This window comes from Poecilia formosa, unplaced genomic scaffold (genome assembly GCF_000485575.1).
Source record: "Poecilia formosa unplaced genomic scaffold, Poecilia_formosa-5.1.2 Scaffold169, whole genome shotgun sequence".
Taxonomy (NCBI): Eukaryota; Metazoa; Chordata; class Actinopteri; order Cyprinodontiformes; family Poeciliidae; genus Poecilia; species Poecilia formosa.
The window spans coordinates 1,053,690-1,073,429 of NW_006800108.1; the positions used below are offsets into that span (position 1 = coordinate 1,053,690).

Genomic DNA, 19,740 nt, shown 5'->3' on the forward strand with positions numbered 1-19,740 from the left:
TTTTTAGTTAGCTGTGTAGTAAAGACAAAAACATTTAATTTAAAATAAATGATGAAAGCCTTTTGTTCCAGTCCCAGGCAGTTTAACAGAGCATTTACATTTCTTAAGGTCGAGTCTTGTGATTGTGTGAGAAGAACGGAGACATCATAATTATTCATCTCTGCCGTTTCCTGAGTCTGTTTACTTATTCCCTTATCTGCTGCTCGTCTGTTTTTTCGGTGTCCAGGAACAAGCTGTGGACCGCGAACACGAGAGGGACGTTTTCCAGCAGGAGATCCAGAAACTGGAGCAGCAGCTGAAAAACCCGCAGAAGCTCCAGCTCGGTTCTGAGCAACGGAACCAAGAGGTAACAGGAGAAAAACTCAGTTTCTCTGCAGATCTGTGTGATCGATGGCTGCAGAGCAACAGGATGGGAAGAATTTACTTTGTTGGCTTAAAAATGACACCAAATAGTGGCAGCAGTGACACCGGCAGAGAGATTGTTCTTTTGAACTTGTGTTATGTAGTGGCTTGTTTAATTTAATCAAGTACAAGATGATATCAAACCTGATTAAAATGATTGCTGTTTTTATAGAAATAAGATTTAGTTTCTCCATTTATTTTGAGTCTCAGCTTTACTGTTTTCTTTATTTTTTCTTGTAGCTTTAGCAGATTTAGCTTTCATCCAAAAAGGCTTTTGATAATTTGCTATATTAACATGTATTTGGCAGCAAGTAGGAAGCTAGCAAAGGTAGCAGGTTGGTGATGAACAGAAGGGAGTATTTATTTTATTATGATGCAGGTTTTTTATAAGTGCTCTGAATTACTGGTGGAAATTTATGAACCTTTGTTTTATTAGGAGAAGCAGATGAGTCTTTAATAGGAATAAAACAAGATGCGTTTATTAGTCTGCAGTAAAATGTCAGATTTTCTGATTTGCTTTTATGTCGCATATTAAAATTACTCTTCATCATCGTTTTTCCTTCACCATCATCCTTTAATCGAGACATCCAGCCCTCCAATGGGATTGAGAAATGTAGCTATCATCTCCTCACCTTAAAAGATGAAATTATTGCCATCTGCAGTTTTATTTCCACGTTTAGCTACTCATGTTTTAAGTAGCTAAATTTGAAGAATTACATTAAACTAAAAGTCTATTCTTTAAGATTAAAAACATGCAATCTGCTTTTCCAGAAATACGACCTAATTCATTTTTGTTTATTGTGAATATATGTTTTAGTGATTTGTCACCATCTTTTAGATTGTGTGGGTTTTTTTATTTTAAGTTTTTATCATTTGCCACTGCTTTAGCCTCAGTTAAATTTCTTTCTGAATTGTCTGTATTCTGCAGATTTCTGTAGCATTTTTCATCAAGTTTCTTTCTGCCTCTGCTTCCCTCACGCCCTTGAACTCTCCATCCTGTGGTCCATTATGCCTCCTTTCTCCTGTGGCTTTAGCAGGTGGATGGAGTAATCCTGAAGGTATTGCTTCTTAGCTGCATCTCACCTCCTCTGCAAACATTTAGTGCATTTCTAGTCATCCTGACCTGCTTCCTAACCTCCTCTGGTTTCCCTTTTTCTTAGCTTTGCTAGAAAAATCCCTCTGCTTCACCCTCTTGTCCTGCTAATTATTTTTCCTTTTCAAAAGATAAAAAAATTACCTCGTCATGCGTTTGAATATTTTTTTTGTTGCGGTTGCTATGGACTTAGTGAAAGTTTTGGACTAAAAGTTAAATTACTCAAGAGCCATCTGTAGACTTCACAGTTTTAGACAATTGTCTCTATGCATAAATGAGCAAGCTGTCACTAAAACTTTGACTAAATTTTGTTTATCTTCCAACAAACAAAAAACAAATGAGAAAATCTCAGTACTCGGACAGAAAAAAAGAAACTTTCTTCTCACTTCTCTTGTTCTCAAGTTAAATAAGCAAATTATCTGGAAAAATTAAACAAACACATATTTCCATCAACATATTTGATTAACAATTTTCCAGTTGAAGCATTTTCAGTTGTAGCCTCTTTTTTTAACTTGTGGATAAAGTGGGATAAAGGATGTTTTGTACCTTCTTTAAAGTAACTATCTTCATTTTCTGGTAGAGGAAAATGTGTTTTCATGAGTCCAGTGGATAACGTCCACCATTTAGTCTGAACACGGGTCAACATGTCAGAGGGCAGAAGAGTTGAGAGGCCAGACAGGAATCAGAAACATAATCAATAGATACAGGGTGTGATGATGCAATCAATGACTGTAAAGGCCATTTAAGGTCACTACTGCATTAAACTGTGTAGAAATATAACTTAAAGAAGCAATGTAATACAGACGTTTAATAAAATAAACATGATTAAAGTTATTTAAATTTTGCTTATATTTTAACATTTCTTTTTAATTATTATGAAAAAAATCTGAAAAGTGCGTTGTGCTTTTTTTTATTCAGCCTCACGTGAGACACAAATCAAACGGCAGTTACAGCTTCAAGTGTTTCGCCAACAGTATGAAATCTGTAGTTGACTTGTGATCAGAAAGTTGTGGGTTCAATTCCAGCTCCATCCTGTCACAACTTTTACCTTGAGACTGTACTCAAATGTGACTCTAATCTGATTCTTTTGTGAATATGTGACTTTTTCTGGCAGTCTGAATGGCCCGTGGTTTGTGCCGCTTGTGGTACTAAATTGGATCTGTATCAGATTATTTTTAAAACGTCTTCTGTCTGAACAGGAACAGTCATGTTGCATTTTATCTGACTTTTATGTCACTGATGTGAGCCACTCATCATAATTCTACACTAGGAAGGAGAAGCGTGTGATTAATCTAAAATGTTTAATGCATTAATGTTACATAAATCAAATTAATCGCGTTACTTATTTTGACCTAAAAGCTTTCCTCTTGCGAAGGGTTTCTTAGTTCCAAGCAGCGCGTTTCTTGATCTTGTACCAGGAATGAAGAGTCCAAACGCGAGTGAGAAGATGAGCTCAGGGGAAATTTCACTTTAAAAACACACCGGTCAGAGCGGGCGGCCCGCATACAGAGGCTGTAGACCTCGATGCAATGTACCGAGTTTGAGCCTGGCTCTTTGTTCCTCTGCTGCTCGTCTTCCTCCCTCTTCTCTCTGCACCCTTCCTGTCAAATACCGTCCACTAGTGCCCAGAAAAATCTTTAAAAAAACTCCCAAAAACATTGTGATGGACAAGTTACCTACAATGAGTTATTCTTCAAATCTAAATTGCATTTGAAATAAAATTACTTTCTATAAACCTTCTTGAATATGAAAACCTGGAAAACTGAGATGTTTGAGACAAAACATTTTTTTGAAAATGTGCATTTTTACATTTCACGCTTACGAGGTTAATCACAGTGATTCATGGTGAGTTATCACAGCGGCAGAGTGTGATTAATCTCTTCGGTTCATTTTCTTAGGTATTGGTTTTAATCTCTTATTTATTTATTTTTATACATCACAATTACTTGTTTTGCTTTTGTTTCCTGCCCTTTGAGATCTAAAGATATAAAGGGCATTATAAATAAAATCTATTATTAAATATTTTAAGCAATCGACAGCACTAAAAGTAAGTCAGCTTTAATAAAACACTTTTCTCTTGCATTAGATTTAAATCAGCCACTCTGCGTCTCCTCTCCTCCTCTATGTTGACGGTCTTTACTTTCACAGGTGGATCGTTTCCCCGCCGTTGCTCTCTTAACTTCTCTGTGGTTTCGCGTCTCTCTCCCTGCCTCCATCCCTGCACGTTTTCTCACACCAACCCCCACCGCCTCCTTTCTCAGGTGGATCAGCTGACCTTCCCGCTAACTGCACATGTATCGGCTACGCCATAGCGACTTGGATCTGATCAAACGGTCCTCCTCCTCTGTGTCGCCGCCTCACTCCGTCTCTCTCTCTCTCCCTCATTCTCCTCCTCACCAGGTGGAGCAGCTAAGCGCCCAGCTGAAGGAGAAAGCAGATTGCTGCAGTGAGCTGCTGCTCGGCTCTGAGCAGCTGCGTCGTGAGTTGGGAGAGCGCGACGAAGAGATTGAAAAGCTGGAGAGCCGCATCCGCGAGCTGGAGCAGGCCCTGCTGGCCAGCGCGGAGTCCCTGGAGAAGGTTAGGAGGAGGGGACGAGGGAGATGAAGGTTGAGTCTGAATGCTAATGGTGTGTGTGAGAGGGAGAACAATGTGTGGGTGGGTCTACTTCAGCTGCTGTCGCCGAGTTGGAGGCTAGCAGTTGTTAAGATTGCCCCCCAGTGTCTGTTGACGGTTGTGGGAGGAGGAGTGAACCTAAAAGCAGCACAGATGATTAATTAGTTGGATTGTGCAGAAACCAGCCTGCTGTTGTTCGGTTGCTGCAGGAGGTTTTTCTTTTACGCTTTTCTGTGCATACCTTAAGTCTGCATTCACACCAGCCCTGCTTAGTCCGCTTTGATCAAACTCCAGTTCGTTTGTCTAGAAATTCTGGGTCGTTTGAGTATGAAATTGAACTCTACAAAATCTCTGCTTCGTCTAAAAGCCTCGCTCTCGGTTTGGCTTGTGGATGCCAAGTGGACCGGAAACCGCTCACAGGGTTTCCCATAGAAAACTTGCTAGGCCTGGTGGTGGGAGCACTAATTTTTTAAAATTGACACGAAATTTGAAAATATGATGAGGTAATTATGTCTTATTGGAAGATATTATTAGCAATACCTGAACACCAACTGTGAAGTCTTAAAAAGGGCAAACAAAAAAACTGTTGTTTCAGTCGTTTCATCCTAGTTAAGGTGTCACTTTATTTGCTGATGTTCTTAGTTTGTAGACCAGTAAAGACCCCAGTGGTTACAGAAACTGGTGTATAAAAAAAAACCCTATAACAAATAAACAAACTATTCTTACCCTGGTGGGGGCACAAGTCAAGCCTGGTGGCCCGCCAGGCTTATAAAGGCCTGGTGGAAGCCCTGGCTCAAAAAGCAGGACGTGGACTACGGCTCGGGGGATTCTGGGTAAATACAAAACAAACATGTGCAGAAGTGACTCGTGGTTTTTCAGACAAAAGAGAAATCCTACAACCAATAAATTCTGACACTACTTCATTTTTGTTTACATTTTGTGAAAAAAAAAAGTTGCGCTGCTGTCGTCTTCTGACGTTTTTGTGTCGTTTCCTTCAGTAGTTCTTAGTGCAGCGCCTCCACAGGTGAGGAGGGGAACATGTTTTTCAAAGAGTTTGGTTTGTTTGAGCTGAAAGTGCAACATGTTGCGAGTAGGGTTGCACTGATTGCAGTTTTCCGATTTTGACCGAAACCAATTTTTTGTTGGAAACAATGATAAATATAGTAAAAAAAAAAAGTCGCTGAGTTGGCAGCAGTGGGGTTGACTATTAACTGTCAGTCAAACCTGTCTTATGAGAGAGAAAGCTGAGACCTTTGCCCAGGTAGATGAGATTGGCTGTACAAGAACCCCGTGTTGCATCTTCAGTCCCCAACGTAGCCGAGTCTACCTGAAAACAGCTGCTGAGCCGCGTCGTTTCTTTCACAGGTTGACTCAAAGAAGCAACATGCATCCATCACTGAGACGAAACACTCCAGCCTGGAGGCTCAGCTTCAGACGGAGAGAGAAGCTCTGGAGAGGAAAGAGAAAGAGGTGAGGGAGGAAACGGACAGAAGTTTAAATCCAGGAGAGAAACGAACATATGCTAACCACTCTGACATATTTTCATCATCTGGATGCCCATCCATCCATCCATCCATCCATCCATCCATCCATCCATCCATCCATCCATCCATCCATCCACCCATCCATCCATCCATCCATCCATCTTTCTCTCCTTCTATCATCCATCCATCTATCTTTCTCTCCTTCTATCATCCATCCATCCATCTTTCTCTCCTACCATCCATCCATCTTTCTCTCCTTCTATCATCCATCCATCCATCCATCTTTCTCTCCTTCTATCATCCATCCATCCATCCATCTTTCTCTCCTTCTATCATCCATCCGTCCATCCATCTTTCTCTCCTCCTATCATCCTTCCGTCCATCCATCCGTCTTTCTCTCCTTCTCTTCATCTTCAAAGCCCAAACATCGATGATGTCACCCTAAATTCATTGTGAACTTTTCTACTTATGTTTTTAAAAATGGCTTCATAAACAACTGAGAACTCTGAGAATTAGAGCCTAGAAATCTAACTTGACCTTTTGCCCAAAGGTCAACGGCCACAGCTGCTTCACATTGTAGTTCTGAGTCTTTTATCTCCTTATTCAGCCACACTTCATACGTTTTCACGGTCGAGTTCAGGGTCCGGCCCGATAATGGCCGGACCCTGACCCGCGTTCGTCTTTTGATGTTCCTTCTGGCGCTCACTTCCTGTTTGATCTGCCGCCTCAGATCTGCAACCTGGAGGAGCAGCTGGAGCAGTTCAGGGAGGAGCTGGAGAACAAGAGCGAGGAGGTGCAGCAGCTCCACATGCAGCTGGAGATCCAGAGGAAGGAGCTGAGCAGCCAGCAGCAGTTCCTGGAGGTCAGGGACAGCCTGCTCCAGGTGAGCACAGTGAGAAACGTAACAAACATTCACACTGCAGAAGTGTTCAGACCCTTCAACTCTGTCATGGTGCATCATCATATAACCACAAAATTCAACGAGTTTTATTGCGATTTTATGAGGTTGTGAAGCTGGAGGCTGAATATCCGCTTTTTCAATCTGGACTTTGACATGAATGTGCATTGATCTGAACCAGTCTATTGGTTTAAATCAATATATATTGGTGTAGATGAAGTCCTGTAGACTTGTGCTTTAGGAAGATGAGCCATATAACTCTACAAAGGCTGATGAAACATTTTATTATGTACTTTGGATATTTTTAATGCTCTAATATTTTACCTCTCAGTCTCTCCAGGAAGTTGGAATCTTTTGACTGTTGCAGATTAGAATTACAGATTTTGTGCCACTTTTTTCAAAAAGGTTTCTCTTTTTTCAGCTTTTTTTTTTACAGAAAAGTTGAAATTGCTCTCTTAACCTTTGTTGAAATCCCCTTTTTTTTTTGTATCGTTAATGTTTGAAGTGCAAATGAAATTTTCAAGTAACCTTAATATAAGTAGAACCAGGTAATGTGAAATTGTCAAAGTGCAAAAGAAGAGTTTGATATTAGTTTTTTTAGTTAACAGGAGCTGTAAACTACAGAACATTTCAAAACTGTTCTATCTGGGGAAAAAAGTAATTACTTCTGTTTAGAGACATTCTGAACAGGAAGTTAAATTAAAAGGTAAAACTTGTGGAAATGTTGCGATTATTTGTGAAAATTGCAAGTCCGAGCAAAATTTGTGAACAAATTTAGAGTCAAAGGTTTGATCTTAACTTTCTGGAGGGACTGATTGACATAAATATAAACTTTTATAACTCTGTACGACATTGAAATAGCAGAAATTGGTTTTCCAATTTAACATCTTGGTCAAACTTGCCTTGAAATTATTATTTTTTTATTTTATTGTTTATTTAAAACTGTTTTTACTTTGTACAACAAATGAGAAGAAGCTTTTCCTTCTTTTCTAACTCTGTTTTTCATATCTTTAAGCTTTTTTGTCCCTGTTATTTTGCTTTGCAAAGCTTATCGCGTGACATTTCCACTCTCAGACGACTGGTTCCCAGTGTTCCCACAGAAAGACTTTGAGTGGATAATAACTATGATGTGTTCATTAATAGCCGTTGCATTATAATCTCTGACTCTTGAAGGTGATGGAGGAGAGGGACAGAGAAATAGCTCTTCTTAATGAACAGATCTCTAAGCATCAACACATGGAAACCGCCTTTGACAACAAGGTAACGAAACATGCGCATGAAAAATAGAGCCAGTCTTATTTCATATGCGCATTGCTCTGTAGAAATGCATCTGTGTGTGTTTTTATTTTGCTCCCCACGCCTCCCTTCATTTCACTTTCTTGGGTTTTGTTTTCTTGTTTGTCTCGGTGAGTAGATCCGTAGTAATGTCTTGTGTTTTGAGGTGGTTTGCTCATGTGAGGTGGTTTTTATTAAACCTCTGAGTCCTTAATGTGCGAACTGATTCCAACAAGTCTTTAGGGCTGCAACTAATGATTGTTTTAGTAATCTGACGATTAATTGCCTAAGATAAACGGCATATTCATCAAATTTTCATTCAGCCACTTAAACCTTTTTTATTCAATTTTAAAAATTGTATAAAATATGCAAATAAACAAATAATAAGAAAATAAACATTTTATTGCCTAGGATGCAGTAATATATAATTTTTTAGAAAATCTGAACAGGGTGAAGAAGTTTTGGATAAAACATGCAGGGCTTCCCCAGAAAACTTGCTAAGCCTGGCGGTTGGGCGCTACAGCAGTCATTTATCCTGCCGGCCGCCGTGTTTTTGAGTTAAAAAATGTTTAAAGTTAACAGGAAATTTGAAAATGTCATGTGTTATTGGAAGACTGGAAGATTAATACCGAAACACCAACTGTAAAGTCTTATAATTAATAAAAACTAAAATAATTGAACAATGCTAAGCCTGGTGGGGGCACAAGTAAAGCCTGGTGGCCCGCCAGGCTTATTATGCACTGTGGGAAACCCTGACATTTCTACAGACAAAGGTGTTTTCATCTTATATTTTTGTAATTATTGCTATTTTAGTGTCAAACAATGGAGGTAAAGACACAAAATCTTTACCAATATTTTGGTCTAGTTTCTACTGAAAATATCTTGGCATACTTGGAGTAATACAAATAAAATCTTCAGCAAGATATAGTAGCTTGTTCCAAGTAAATAATTTCTAAATTTAGAAGAAAAAGTACTAGTTCCATTGGCAGATTATGTCCAAGTGAAATAATCTGCCAGTAGAACTCGAACTTATTTCATATTAAGAAATTGACTTAAAACAAGCTACTATAAGCTAGTTTTGTCCTATTTCAAATGTACTAAGATATTTACACTAGAAATTAGACCATAAATACTTGGTAAGAGTTTGAGTTCTCGCAGTGCTGAAACCTGTTTTACACATGTGGACAGACGTTGCCAATGATCCCAGTATCAATCATTAACCTGAAACATATTTCACATCTAGCTTTATATCTTTAAGAAGAAAAAATCTGATTCTCCTCAAGGAAGTCTGTATTGTTTTTGTTCCTGATTTTGTCTTGTTGGTTAATAATTGTAACATTGTTCTTAAAAGGTACAACATAAACTCGGCATATGCAGGTCAACAACCACAAGTATGAAATCAAAATATTGGAGTTGCATCTCTAAAGGTTTTAAATAAAAACAGCGAGGACCAACATTTGACTCAGAGGTTTAATCACGCTGTGGGGCGTTCATGGTCTCATCAAGTCTCAACACTCTGCTGTGATTTTAATCTGTGTTTCTTCTTCTTCCAGGAAATGGATGCAAAGGATGAGCTGATTAAAGAGCTGGAGTTCCAGGTGGAGTATCTGCGGAGTGAGCAGGACCGTCTGAAGACGGACAGAGAAGAAGAGGTGGACCAGCTGAACGCGGTCATAGAGAAACTCCAACAGGAACTGGCCAACATCGAGCCAAAACAGCCGGAGGTGGAGGAGGAGCTGGAGAGCGGAGGACGTGTTGCAACCAAAGAGGAGTTTGATGAAATGAAGCAGAGGATGGACCTGGCCACCAAAGAGCTGGACTCTCTGAGAGCAGAGCACAGCGAGCTGCTGGAGATGTACCTGCGCCTGAAGCAGAGCGCAGAAGCCTCGGCTGAGACGGAGAATCTGGGCGGCGCAGAAAGCGAACTCGAAGAAGCTCTGAGAGAAAAAACCGCAGGTCTGGTGGTTCTGCAGGCTGAAGTTCAGGCGCTGGAGCAGAGCGCCGCGTCCAGAGTGGAGGAGCTGGAGCTGCGAATCCGGGAGCTGGAGGCCCTGGTTGAGGAGAAGGACTCGGAGGTGGAACGCTGCCGGGTTCTGATGGAGGAAACTCAAAGCCATGCAGACGATCTCCAGCAGAAGGTTTCCGCTCTGGAGGGAAGTCTGAGGGAGAAAATGGCCGAAGCTCTGGTTAGCCAGGCCACTCTGGAGGCCTTCCAGCAGCAGCAGAGGACTGAAGCATCCAAACGAGAAGCACACAGCCGCCCCGCAGCCGCAGCCCACGAGTTCGGCGACTTCGGCATCCCGCAGATGGATTTCAGCAGCCTGGGTCCGGCCAGGCAGGCGCCAAGAGGGAAGGTGGCTCAGCTGACGCAGAAGCTTCGGGACCTGGAGGTCGGACTGAGCGGGATGCAGGAGGACCAGGAGCTGCAGAAGCAGCTGCTCTCCAGCTCCGAAGAGGAGGTGCAGGAGTACGAGAGGAGGCTGGCGGTTCTGATGGAGCTGCTCAGTCAGATGAAGGCCGGACCGCAACAGAGAGCAGCGCCGCCGTCTAACGAGGTGAGGAACCCGAGAGTTCAGCAGGAACCAACTCAACTGACATTTACTTGAGTAGCTTTTTTAAAAAGACGTACTTTAGGAGTATTTTTATTTTTATTATAAAGTATTTCGACTAAATCAGTCGATAAATAACAAACGTTCACATGCAGATATGTTAATCTAAAAATAATCTATAAATAACTGCAGAGGAAATTAGATTTAAGTTACTCAGAGTTGGGCATTGTGAAGGCTAATGGCTACATTTTATTTCTTGTTTCTCTTGTTTCATTTAATTATTTTGAATATTTAAAATGTCTTCCAGTTCCTGTGTTAAATGTTCGTTAGAATTTAAAGTTTATTGATCTTCAGAATGTCGTCTTCTATTATCACGCCATTGTTACCGTTATGTTGATGAAAATGGTCTCAAAACAACAATGTAGTCGTTTTATAAGCTTTTTATTGAAAGAAACTGATTTAGAAACATTTTATTTTGCCTGATTTTTGATACTTGTTTGAATTGTCATTTTCGTCCTTTAAAAAACAAAAACTTCCTCTTAACTTTATATTTTGGTCCTTCTGATTTGATTAGTTACTCTGTACTTGAGGAGACTTTTTACCAAATACTGTTTCACTCTTCGGTATTCTGCCTAAATTACATCAGCCTGATGTTTCCTCTGAGCTCCAAATCTGTGGATTTAAACATGTCGGCCTGTAACAATTTGTTTATCTCTGATAAAAGTGGCCTCCTCCTCAGGCCTCCTCCCCCGAGCAGCCGGGTGTGTCGTCGCTCCTTCAGGAGCTGCAGGAGGTCCGAGACGAGGCGTCCGCCACCGAGGAGCAGCTGCAGAGCCTGCAGGACGACTGCAGCAGACTCAGACAGGAGCTCCACGTATGTCCTGCAGCCGACACCATCCAGGCCTGTCGCAACGCATCACTTAATTAAAACAAACTCAGTCATTTACATTTATATGATTTATTGTTTTTCTCTGGATGACAAAAGTCTTCAGTCTGCTTTGAAAGACAGTTTTGTTTACAGAAACTTTGTAATTTACTTTATTTGTCGTTTTGTCTTTGAGTTCCAGTGTTAAAGTCTATTGTTCTCTGAGAATGTTTTCTTGCACTATTATGCCATTATTACCATTATTTTACTTGAAAATGCTCTAAAAACAACAATATTATCGTTTATCACAATTTACCGTCCAGCCAACTTTGCTGGCCTAGACGCAGACACTCACCTGAGGTTTTCCTTATAATTTCATGAGTTTTTTTGTTGTTTTTTTTGAAAGAAACTGATTTGAAAGAAGAAATATTTTCCCTGATTTTATTATTTTACTTAAAAGAATTATTGTCATTTTTTTGTCTTTAAATTACCAAAATTTCTACCTTACGTTATATTTTATCCGTCTGATGTTGTAATTTTTAAATATTAAGTGATTAATTATTTGATTAGCTGCTCAGTACTTGAGTCGACCTTTTACTTTTTTACTCAAACAATTTCTTGGTCGTCTACTTCAGGCCAACTATCCTCCCACTGTTGGTCGTTTATTACAGTCACAAACCTGAACTTTTATTTCCAGGAGAAAACTGCGACTGTACAGAGACTCCAGGACCAACTGGACACGGTAAGAAGTCCAACTGGATTCCTCCCAGTTTACATTCGTCTGAACAGAAGGCGTAAAGTTTGATGTTTTCTCTGCAGACGTCAGCAGCTGCAGGCGAAGAGACGAAGACGTCTGAGCTTGAAGAGAGACTGGCTGAGGCTCAGACTGAGGCGGCGGCGGCCAAAGAGCAGCTGAGCAGCTGCAGGGAGAGTCTGGACAAACTGCAGGAGCTGCTGCAGGTGAGCAGGAGCAGCAGACGAAATTATGACAGTTTTTAGAATATAAACAGTTAGTTGAGGCTTTTTACATGTTTAAAGTTCAGTAATGAGATCAGTTTCCTGTGTTCTGGTTATCTGGAGATGGATTGATCGATCAGCTTTACAGCAGATAAGGTGGAAAATTGGCTTTGTTTCAAGATAACAAATTGACTTTAAAAGCAGCTTCAAAGCTCACACATTCACACTTAATACAGATAACTCAGATAAACAAACAACTTTCAATGTATAGGTCAAACAAATATCTGCTCTTTATTAATTTGAGTCACTATAAAAACAAGTCCTGAAAAAAGGACATACTCCCCAACAAATACATGTATGCCACTGTTTGTACATCATTTTATTATTGTTAAAATAATTTCATATTTAAAATTTTGATGAGAACACCTAATTGCTTATCAGAACTATTGATTACGAGAGGAAATAAAAAAACGGAGTTGATTTCAGTTTCCAGGATTGGGAATTGCTAATTCATTTTTGTAAAATAATAAAAACTAGAATTTCTTCTTCTTTTTTAAAAAGGTACTTTACACCAAAACTTCTGGTATAATTACGTCTCATTTTTATTTATTTGCCAAATCACAAGGTAAGTACAAAATTCTAACCACAAATATTTTTGTTTTTGAGTCACTGACAGAAAAATGACTCCATTTTGGGCTACAGAGAACTTTTAACCAGCATTTTGAAAACAAAAATGGCAACAATTTACAAGAACTGATTAAATTATTCAAAGATCACAAATGGTCACTTAAAGACTAAAACTAAACTACGAATAGATCTGAAACAAAAAAAAGAACTAAATATCCTGGATGAACTTATCAGTTGGAATTACAATGGCAACTAACAAATATTTTAGTCGTTCCACTGATTATTCTGACAATCAATTAATCATGTAAAAAAAAATACACGTTCTAAAGATTCTAATATTTTATGTAATATTAGAAATAAATAAAGGAATAACTAAATTCCATTTTTTAAATCTAGTAAGTCTGAACTGGTTGAAGCTAAAACTTTAGGAATTTTAGCTAAAACTTATTTATATACTTTTTGTACAGTTTATACTCTGAATATATGTTGTTTTTTAAACAAATGCCCTTTTTTGAGTCTGATTAATCAATTATTTGATGATTATTTCAGTATTTGATTAATCTGATGAATTGTTTCAGCCTTAGCTGGAACTTGAAGTTCACACATTTCTCCTGTTTGATTTTAAACTCCAGGAGCGGGAAATGACCATCGCTCACCTTAAAGGAGAACTTTTCCAGGTGAGTTTCTCTCGCTTTTGTTTAATTCTTGCTCTGAATTCATGATCTATGACTTAATTTAGAATATTTGGTGTCTTCAGGTAAAAGCCTCAGAGGACGGAGCGGACATGACGGATCTCCTCCATGAACTCCAGGAGGCCAAAAGAGAAGCAGCTTCCACCAAAGAAGAACTGAGCGTCTCTCTGGAGCGTCAAGCGAAACTTCAGGAGGACATTCAAACTCACAAAGTCTCCCTTTCGAAGCTCAACGAGGAGCTGCAGGAGGCGAGAAGCAGAATGAGCGCCACCAAAGAAGAGCTGACGAAATATCAGCAGCAACATGAGAAGCTTCAAGACGAGATCCAAGGTCGTGAGGTTTTGCTTTCTGAGCTCAAACAGGAGCTGCAGGAGGCGAGGAAAGAAGAGAAAGTTTGTGAAGTTTCTGTTTCCACCAAAGAAGAGCCGAGTAAACATCAGCAGCGTAACGAGGAACTTCGCCGAGTTCAAGAAGCCTCGCTCTCCCAGGAGCTGCAGGAGATGAGCAGCAGCGTCGACGCCTCCAACGACGAGCTCAGAGGCTACAGGCGGCAAAACGAGGAACTCCTGGAAGAAATTTCAAGACTTAAAGCAGAGCTGCAGGAGATGAGGAGGACTGCGGTTGCCGCCGAAGAAGAGCAACATGACAAGGAAGACCATCAAGAAGTCGGAGTCCGTGACATGAGGGGTGCAGATGCCACCAAAGAAGAGCTGGCTAAATATCAGCAGCAAAATGAAAAGCTTCAAGAGGAGATCCAAGGTCGTGAGGTTTTGCTTTCTGAGCTCAAAGAGGAGCTGCAGGAGGCGAGGAAGAGTGCAGACGCCTCCACTCAAGAACTAGCTAAATATCAGCAACGTAACGAGGAACTTCTTGAAGAAGTCAGAGTTCGTGAAGTTTCTCTGTCTGAGCTCAAACAAGAGCTGCAGGAAATGAGAAGGACTGAATCCAAAGGAGAGCAAAGTAACGAGGAACCTCATGAAGTCTCTGCTTCTGGAGAGTTACCAGACGCCACCAAAGAAGAACTGACTAAATATCAGCAGCAAAACGAGAAGCTTCAAGAGGAGATTCAAACTCACAAAATCTCCTTTTCTAAACTCAGTGAGGAGCTGCAGGAAATGAGAAGCAAAATGGACACCACAGAGGAAGAGCTGACTAAATATCAGCAGCAACATGAGAAGCTTCAAGACGAGATCCAAGGTCGTGAGGTTTTGCTTTCTGAGCTCAAACAGGAGCTGGAGGAAATGAGGAGGAATGCAGACGCCACCAAACAAGAACTGACTAAATATCAGCAGCAAAACGAGGAACTTCAAGAAGAAGCCCGGATCCGTGAGATCCGTATCTCTGAACTCAAAGAGGAGCAGCAGAAGATGACGACTGCAGTCGCCTCCGAAGGAGAGCAGAATAACGAGCAACTTCATCAAGAGGTCCGAGTTTGTGAAGCCTCTGTTTCTGAGGAGCTGCAGGAGACGAGGAGGAGCGCAGACGCCACCAAAGAAGAGACGACTAAATATCATAATGAGAAGGAGGAGGAGATTCAGGGTCGTGAAGAATCTCTGTCGAAGGTCAGAGAAGAGCTGCAGGAGATGAGAAGCAATATGGACGCCACCAACGAGGAGCTCAGATGCTCCAGGCAGCACAATGAGGAACTCCTGGAAGAGATTTCAAAGCTTAAAGCGGAGCTGCAGGAGGCGCTAATGAGGGCATCAGAATCTGTTCCTCCGTCTCCTCAGCCGCCGTTCTCTGTCTCCTCAACATCCACCGCTCAGCCCAAACGGAAAGGCGCCAGGCAGCCGGCCGCAAAGGGGGGCAGCGCCAAGGAGAAGCCGTCGCTTTCCCGGAAAAACTCCGCCCCGGACAAGACTCCAAGCCCGCAGCCGAACAGCGGCTCGGATCAGCACCGCGACACCACGACGGACTCCTTCACGCAAACCGAACCCCTCCAGATGAGCGACCTGAGCCAGACCGCCGCCAAGGAGCAGATCGAGGAGGTGATCGGGGAGTTTCAGGATAAGATCGCCCAGATGCAGGAGCTGCACGCGGCGGAGATCCTGGACATGGAGGCGCGCCACATCTCAGAGAGCGAGAACCTGCGCAGAGACACGCAAGCTCTGGAGGACGAGTGCAAAAGTCTGAAGGCCGTCATCGACAAACTCTGCTCCACTGAGGTGAGCAGAGGTTGTGAAGCTCAGAGGTTCACAACCTCTGAGCTTCGTATTTTATCACTTTTTAACCTGTAAGAGTGACAGAAGTCCTTAAAAAGGCTTGATTTTCAATTTGGGTGTTTTCAAGGTTTTTAAAGTGCTTGATTTTTGTATAAAGTCCTGTATATTTCTGCAAACAGCACAGTTTAAGAGTGCAGACTAACATTTGATTAAAAACCTTAATTTGTAAAGTGTTTATGGTTCAAGCCAGATATTTAGCATATTAAGCAAACAAAGAACCACACAGATTCTCATCAGATCTCCAAAATACTAGAAGCTTTTCTCATAATTTTAAGATGTTTTTCTGGTAAAACTGTATGTTTAATTCGCTTTAAATTTGACTTGAATATATCTTCCTAACTAAACAAAACCTCTGGCAGCTCGGACTAATCACAGAAAGGATAAAAGCCCCTAAAGTATTTTGGAATATTTGAAAATATTTTCTGTCATTTGTAATTTTTTTTTTTTTTTTTTTTTTAGAAAACATACAAAAAATTTAAAAAAAATTAAAATTGGAATATTTTTAAGAGAAAATGTAATCTTTTTTTATAAATAATAAAAAATATACAATCTTCTTGGAAAAATGTAAAATTAAATTTTAATTAAAAAATTATTTTTTTTTAAATAAGAATGAATAAAAATGGCTTCAGGAGATATTTCTGCTAATGCAGTTGTGTTTAACCTGCTCTTGTTCTTTGCAGGCGCCTCCATTAAGACCAGACCGTCCTGCTTCCCAGTTTAAAGACGGCTACACCAGTGGTGAGAATCTCACATAAACCACCATTAGTTTCCTGCTGCTGCTCTTCCTTATCCTTTAATTTAGCTCATTTTAGATTCCCAGATTTACTGATCAGTGGAGATGTTATTAAATCTTGAGGATGCTTGTTTTTCTGTCTCGCAGACAGCAGCTCGGACTACAGCCAGAGGACTGGATTCGACGTCCCGAGTTTACAGCAGGAGTTCAGGTCGACTCCAGAAGGCGCCAGGAGAGAAACGGACGATCCTCTTCCCGACCGGATCAAGGTAAAATCTTCCTTCAGATGTGGGTGGCTGGTAGATAAATTGCTTTGATTGTGCTGTACGATGAATTATTAGGGCGAGTCAAAGAAAAAAAAACAGGAATAAAAGTTGAATAATGCAAGAATCAGGTCACAAAGTAAAAGTAAAAGCACAACAAAACAAGACAAATTGTGATGCCAGAAAAGTTGCATGTCAAATGATTGTCTTATTATTTTTACTTTTATAAGATAAATAAATATTAGGAGGATGAATTAGTAATTTTCTGAAAATTTCTCCATGAATTACAAATAAGGAAATACTTCATCTTTTAACACATCAGCATCAAATTATTATCCGCAGCAGGATTTTTAAACGATGGTGCAAACGATCAGACATGACTCAATTATGAAGAAACAAATCACAGATTTGACGAGTTGCTCACTTCACAAAACAACTTCCTTTCTTGTAATTTTCTTCTTCTGCATCTTTATCACTTTAATCTGTTAGTTTGGCCCTAATACTCCTCCGTAGAGTTTCATGTAAAGTAAGTTTTCTTCTGTATGGGGTTTTGTGGCATGCAGACGTTGCTGCGTGAGGTTCACCAGGAAGGGATGCAGGTTCTGTCCCTGTCCGAGCTGCCGCTGCCCGAAGGCGAGCCGGGCGGCCAGTTCAGCACGGACGGCTGGGCGAAGGAGAGAGACGCCCTGCTGGCGACGGTCCAGTCGCTCAAAGGCCTCATCACCCAGATGCAGACGCTCAGCCAATCACAGGTACAGGAAGCATCAGAACGCAACATGACAGCAGTTTGACAAGGCTCAGCCAATCAGAGGCTGCCGTTTACAGGAAGAGGATTGACTAAAAAAAAACTTTTGTTTTAAAAGTAAAAGTTTGCATTCATATTTTCTTAATCTGTCCAACCCTTTTTAAAAAAGAAATTTTATATTTGAGGATCACATAGTTGGTTTAAAAGCTAATTAATACAAATGGTGAAACTTGTGTTAAGACGGCGTTTCTTCACTTACATTTCATCAGATTGATCTGTAAATAAACAACTAAACGTTTTCAAACAATAAACAACAAAAAATACACCCATGCATTCATAATTTAGACCAGAATCTTGCAACCTTTACAACCCAGAAAGTCGTTTTCACCTTTTGTCCAGATAAATATGAGTTTAGAGCCTGACCTTTTCAAAAAAGCAAAACTACGTTTTTTTTATCAATATCACACAGGAAATGTGTTGACATTTTTAAAACATTGTGTCTTTTTTTAGGTTTTAGGCTAAAGAAGTGTACACACCCGTAGATCTCATATTAATACTTTGTTTAAACAACTTTCGATTCGGTTTCAAGGCTTAAAAAGTCATTAAAATCCTCCAGTTTATTTACACCATTGCACAAACATCCTAACGGTGCAATTTCACAGTTAAAATGAAGAAAAACAAAAGAGGATGTTTTCTTCTGTTGGATCTTGATATGTGTGGGAAATGATGTAAAAATAACGTGAAATTGGTGTTTATATCTTGGAAAAACAGTGTCTTTAGTCAGAGGCTTCTTCAAATATGCTGTAATACAGACTGCTACAGCAGATCTTTCCTGCCATCGCATCTACAACAACTCTTTGAACAATTTAGAATTAATATGAGTTGCAGTAACATTTATTCCTGGCTTTTAATTTGAAATTACATTGATCTCGTGTGTCGTCCTGCAGACGTCGTGTGGCATCGCTGACTGGCGCGCACAGCTGCTGGACGCAGTGCGACAGGTGTTCATGAGGGAGAGAAGCGTGCTAAAGAGCGCCCTCTACAGCCAGCTGGACCGACTTGACACCAGCGACGCCATCGTTCACCTCAATCAGCTGGAGCGCCTGCTGGCTGAGCAGGTGTGAAACAACAGAGATTATTAGATTGTTCCACAGTTTTTAAAAGTTACAACCTGTGCAAAGGAGAGTGAATGTATTTTATAAACTTATAATCAGAGCTGTACTTTGTGCTGCTTGTTGATGTTTGAGCTGGTTATTACCTTGGCTGTGTCGTCCTGACGCAGGACGCTCACCACAGGGAGGCCATGGGTTCGCTCCAGGCTGCAGAAAGGTCCAGTCTCCTCTCTGAGGTCCAGCAGCTCCGGGGTCAACTGGAGCAACTCCATCAAAGTAAATCAGACAATAAACATCTTTGTAGCTTTGCAGCTGGTTGTGACATAAAAAAATAAATCCTGTTCAAGTCAGCTGAAAAGCAAACCAGTGAAGAAGATCTTAGATTAATGCTTTGTTTGAGCAACTTTTGATTCAGTTTCAGGGTTTAAAAAGTCAGTAAAGTTCTCCAGTTCTTTTCCGCAACAGTGTAATTTCACACACTTTGATAAAAACTCCGCTTCCATCAGAAGAAAAATAACCCCACAGCATGATGCAGCCAACACTGTGTCCCATCGATGATGCACAGTGGGGAGTTTTTTGATAAACATCCCTTCTGGTTTTCCCCCAAATGTCCAGTTCACATCATAACACATTCTCCTGCAAGTTTCTAGATAATTTCATCTAGATCTGGATGTTTCTTTAGAAGAAAAGTCACTCCAGACACAGAAAGAATTTAAAGGAGATTCTGGTGATTTTATTTTTTTTCTGACGACGCTGTCAGCATCTTCATACGATCAACAGTTTCCATCTTGGATTTCAATGTCCAGTTTTGTTGATGTTTTAATCCAAACATCCCTGGGTTTAGTTGAAGAGCGCCCTCTACAGCCAGCTGGACCGACTTGACACCAGCGACGCGTCATTAAAATCCTTGTGGATCGTTTGATTTTTAATTAAAATATATCGGATTCACTGTAATTGTTGGCAGACTGAACGCTGAAACTGAATCAATAGATGCTTTCACAAGGTATCAATTTAAAGGTGTACTCATTTTTTTCTTTTCACATTTTATCCACGTTAAAGGTGGGAAATGTTTCAAAATGATCTGTTATTGTTGCTTTATGTCACAAAAACCTTGCATTTTAACAGGGGTTAGGTCCACTTCACATTTTAGTTGTTTTAAAAAATATCAGCATTTTTCATCTTAACCTCACCCTATTTGTGTAAATATTTG

At 40.4% G+C, this 19,740-nt stretch overlaps 1 protein-coding gene across 16 annotated transcripts in view; it reads left to right on the top strand.

Moving 5' to 3' along the window:
- akap9 (A kinase (PRKA) anchor protein 9) overlaps window positions 1-19,740 on the top strand; it is a 76,183-nt gene that overhangs the window by 48,016 nt on the left and 8,427 nt on the right. For 7 of the 16 annotated variants that reach the window (XM_007564907.2, XM_016677914.1, XM_016677916.1 and 4 more), the window contains 17 exons: window positions 227-346; window positions 1,437-1,460; window positions 3,896-4,072; window positions 5,474-5,578; window positions 6,323-6,475; window positions 7,664-7,750; window positions 9,319-10,320; window positions 11,039-11,188; window positions 11,877-11,921; window positions 11,999-12,139; window positions 13,396-13,440; window positions 13,521-15,620; window positions 16,358-16,415; window positions 16,558-16,679; window positions 17,237-17,425; window positions 18,366-18,536; window positions 18,701-18,806. In XM_007564907.2, coding sequence (XP_007564969.1) covers window positions 227-346; window positions 1,437-1,460; window positions 3,896-4,072; window positions 5,474-5,578; window positions 6,323-6,475; window positions 7,664-7,750; window positions 9,319-10,320; window positions 11,039-11,188; window positions 11,877-11,921; window positions 11,999-12,139; window positions 13,396-13,440; window positions 13,521-15,620; window positions 16,358-16,415; window positions 16,558-16,679; window positions 17,237-17,425; window positions 18,366-18,536; window positions 18,701-18,806 — 4,795 coding nt within the window. The remainder of the gene's footprint in view (window positions 1-226; window positions 347-1,436; window positions 1,461-3,895; window positions 4,073-5,473; window positions 5,579-6,322; window positions 6,476-7,663; window positions 7,751-9,318; window positions 10,321-11,038; window positions 11,189-11,876; window positions 11,922-11,998; window positions 12,140-13,395; window positions 13,441-13,520; window positions 15,621-16,357; window positions 16,416-16,557; window positions 16,680-17,236; window positions 17,426-18,365; window positions 18,537-18,700; window positions 18,807-19,740) is intronic. The other 9 variants (XM_007564921.2, XM_007564922.2, XM_016677919.1 and 6 more) reach the window with 5 other exon arrangements.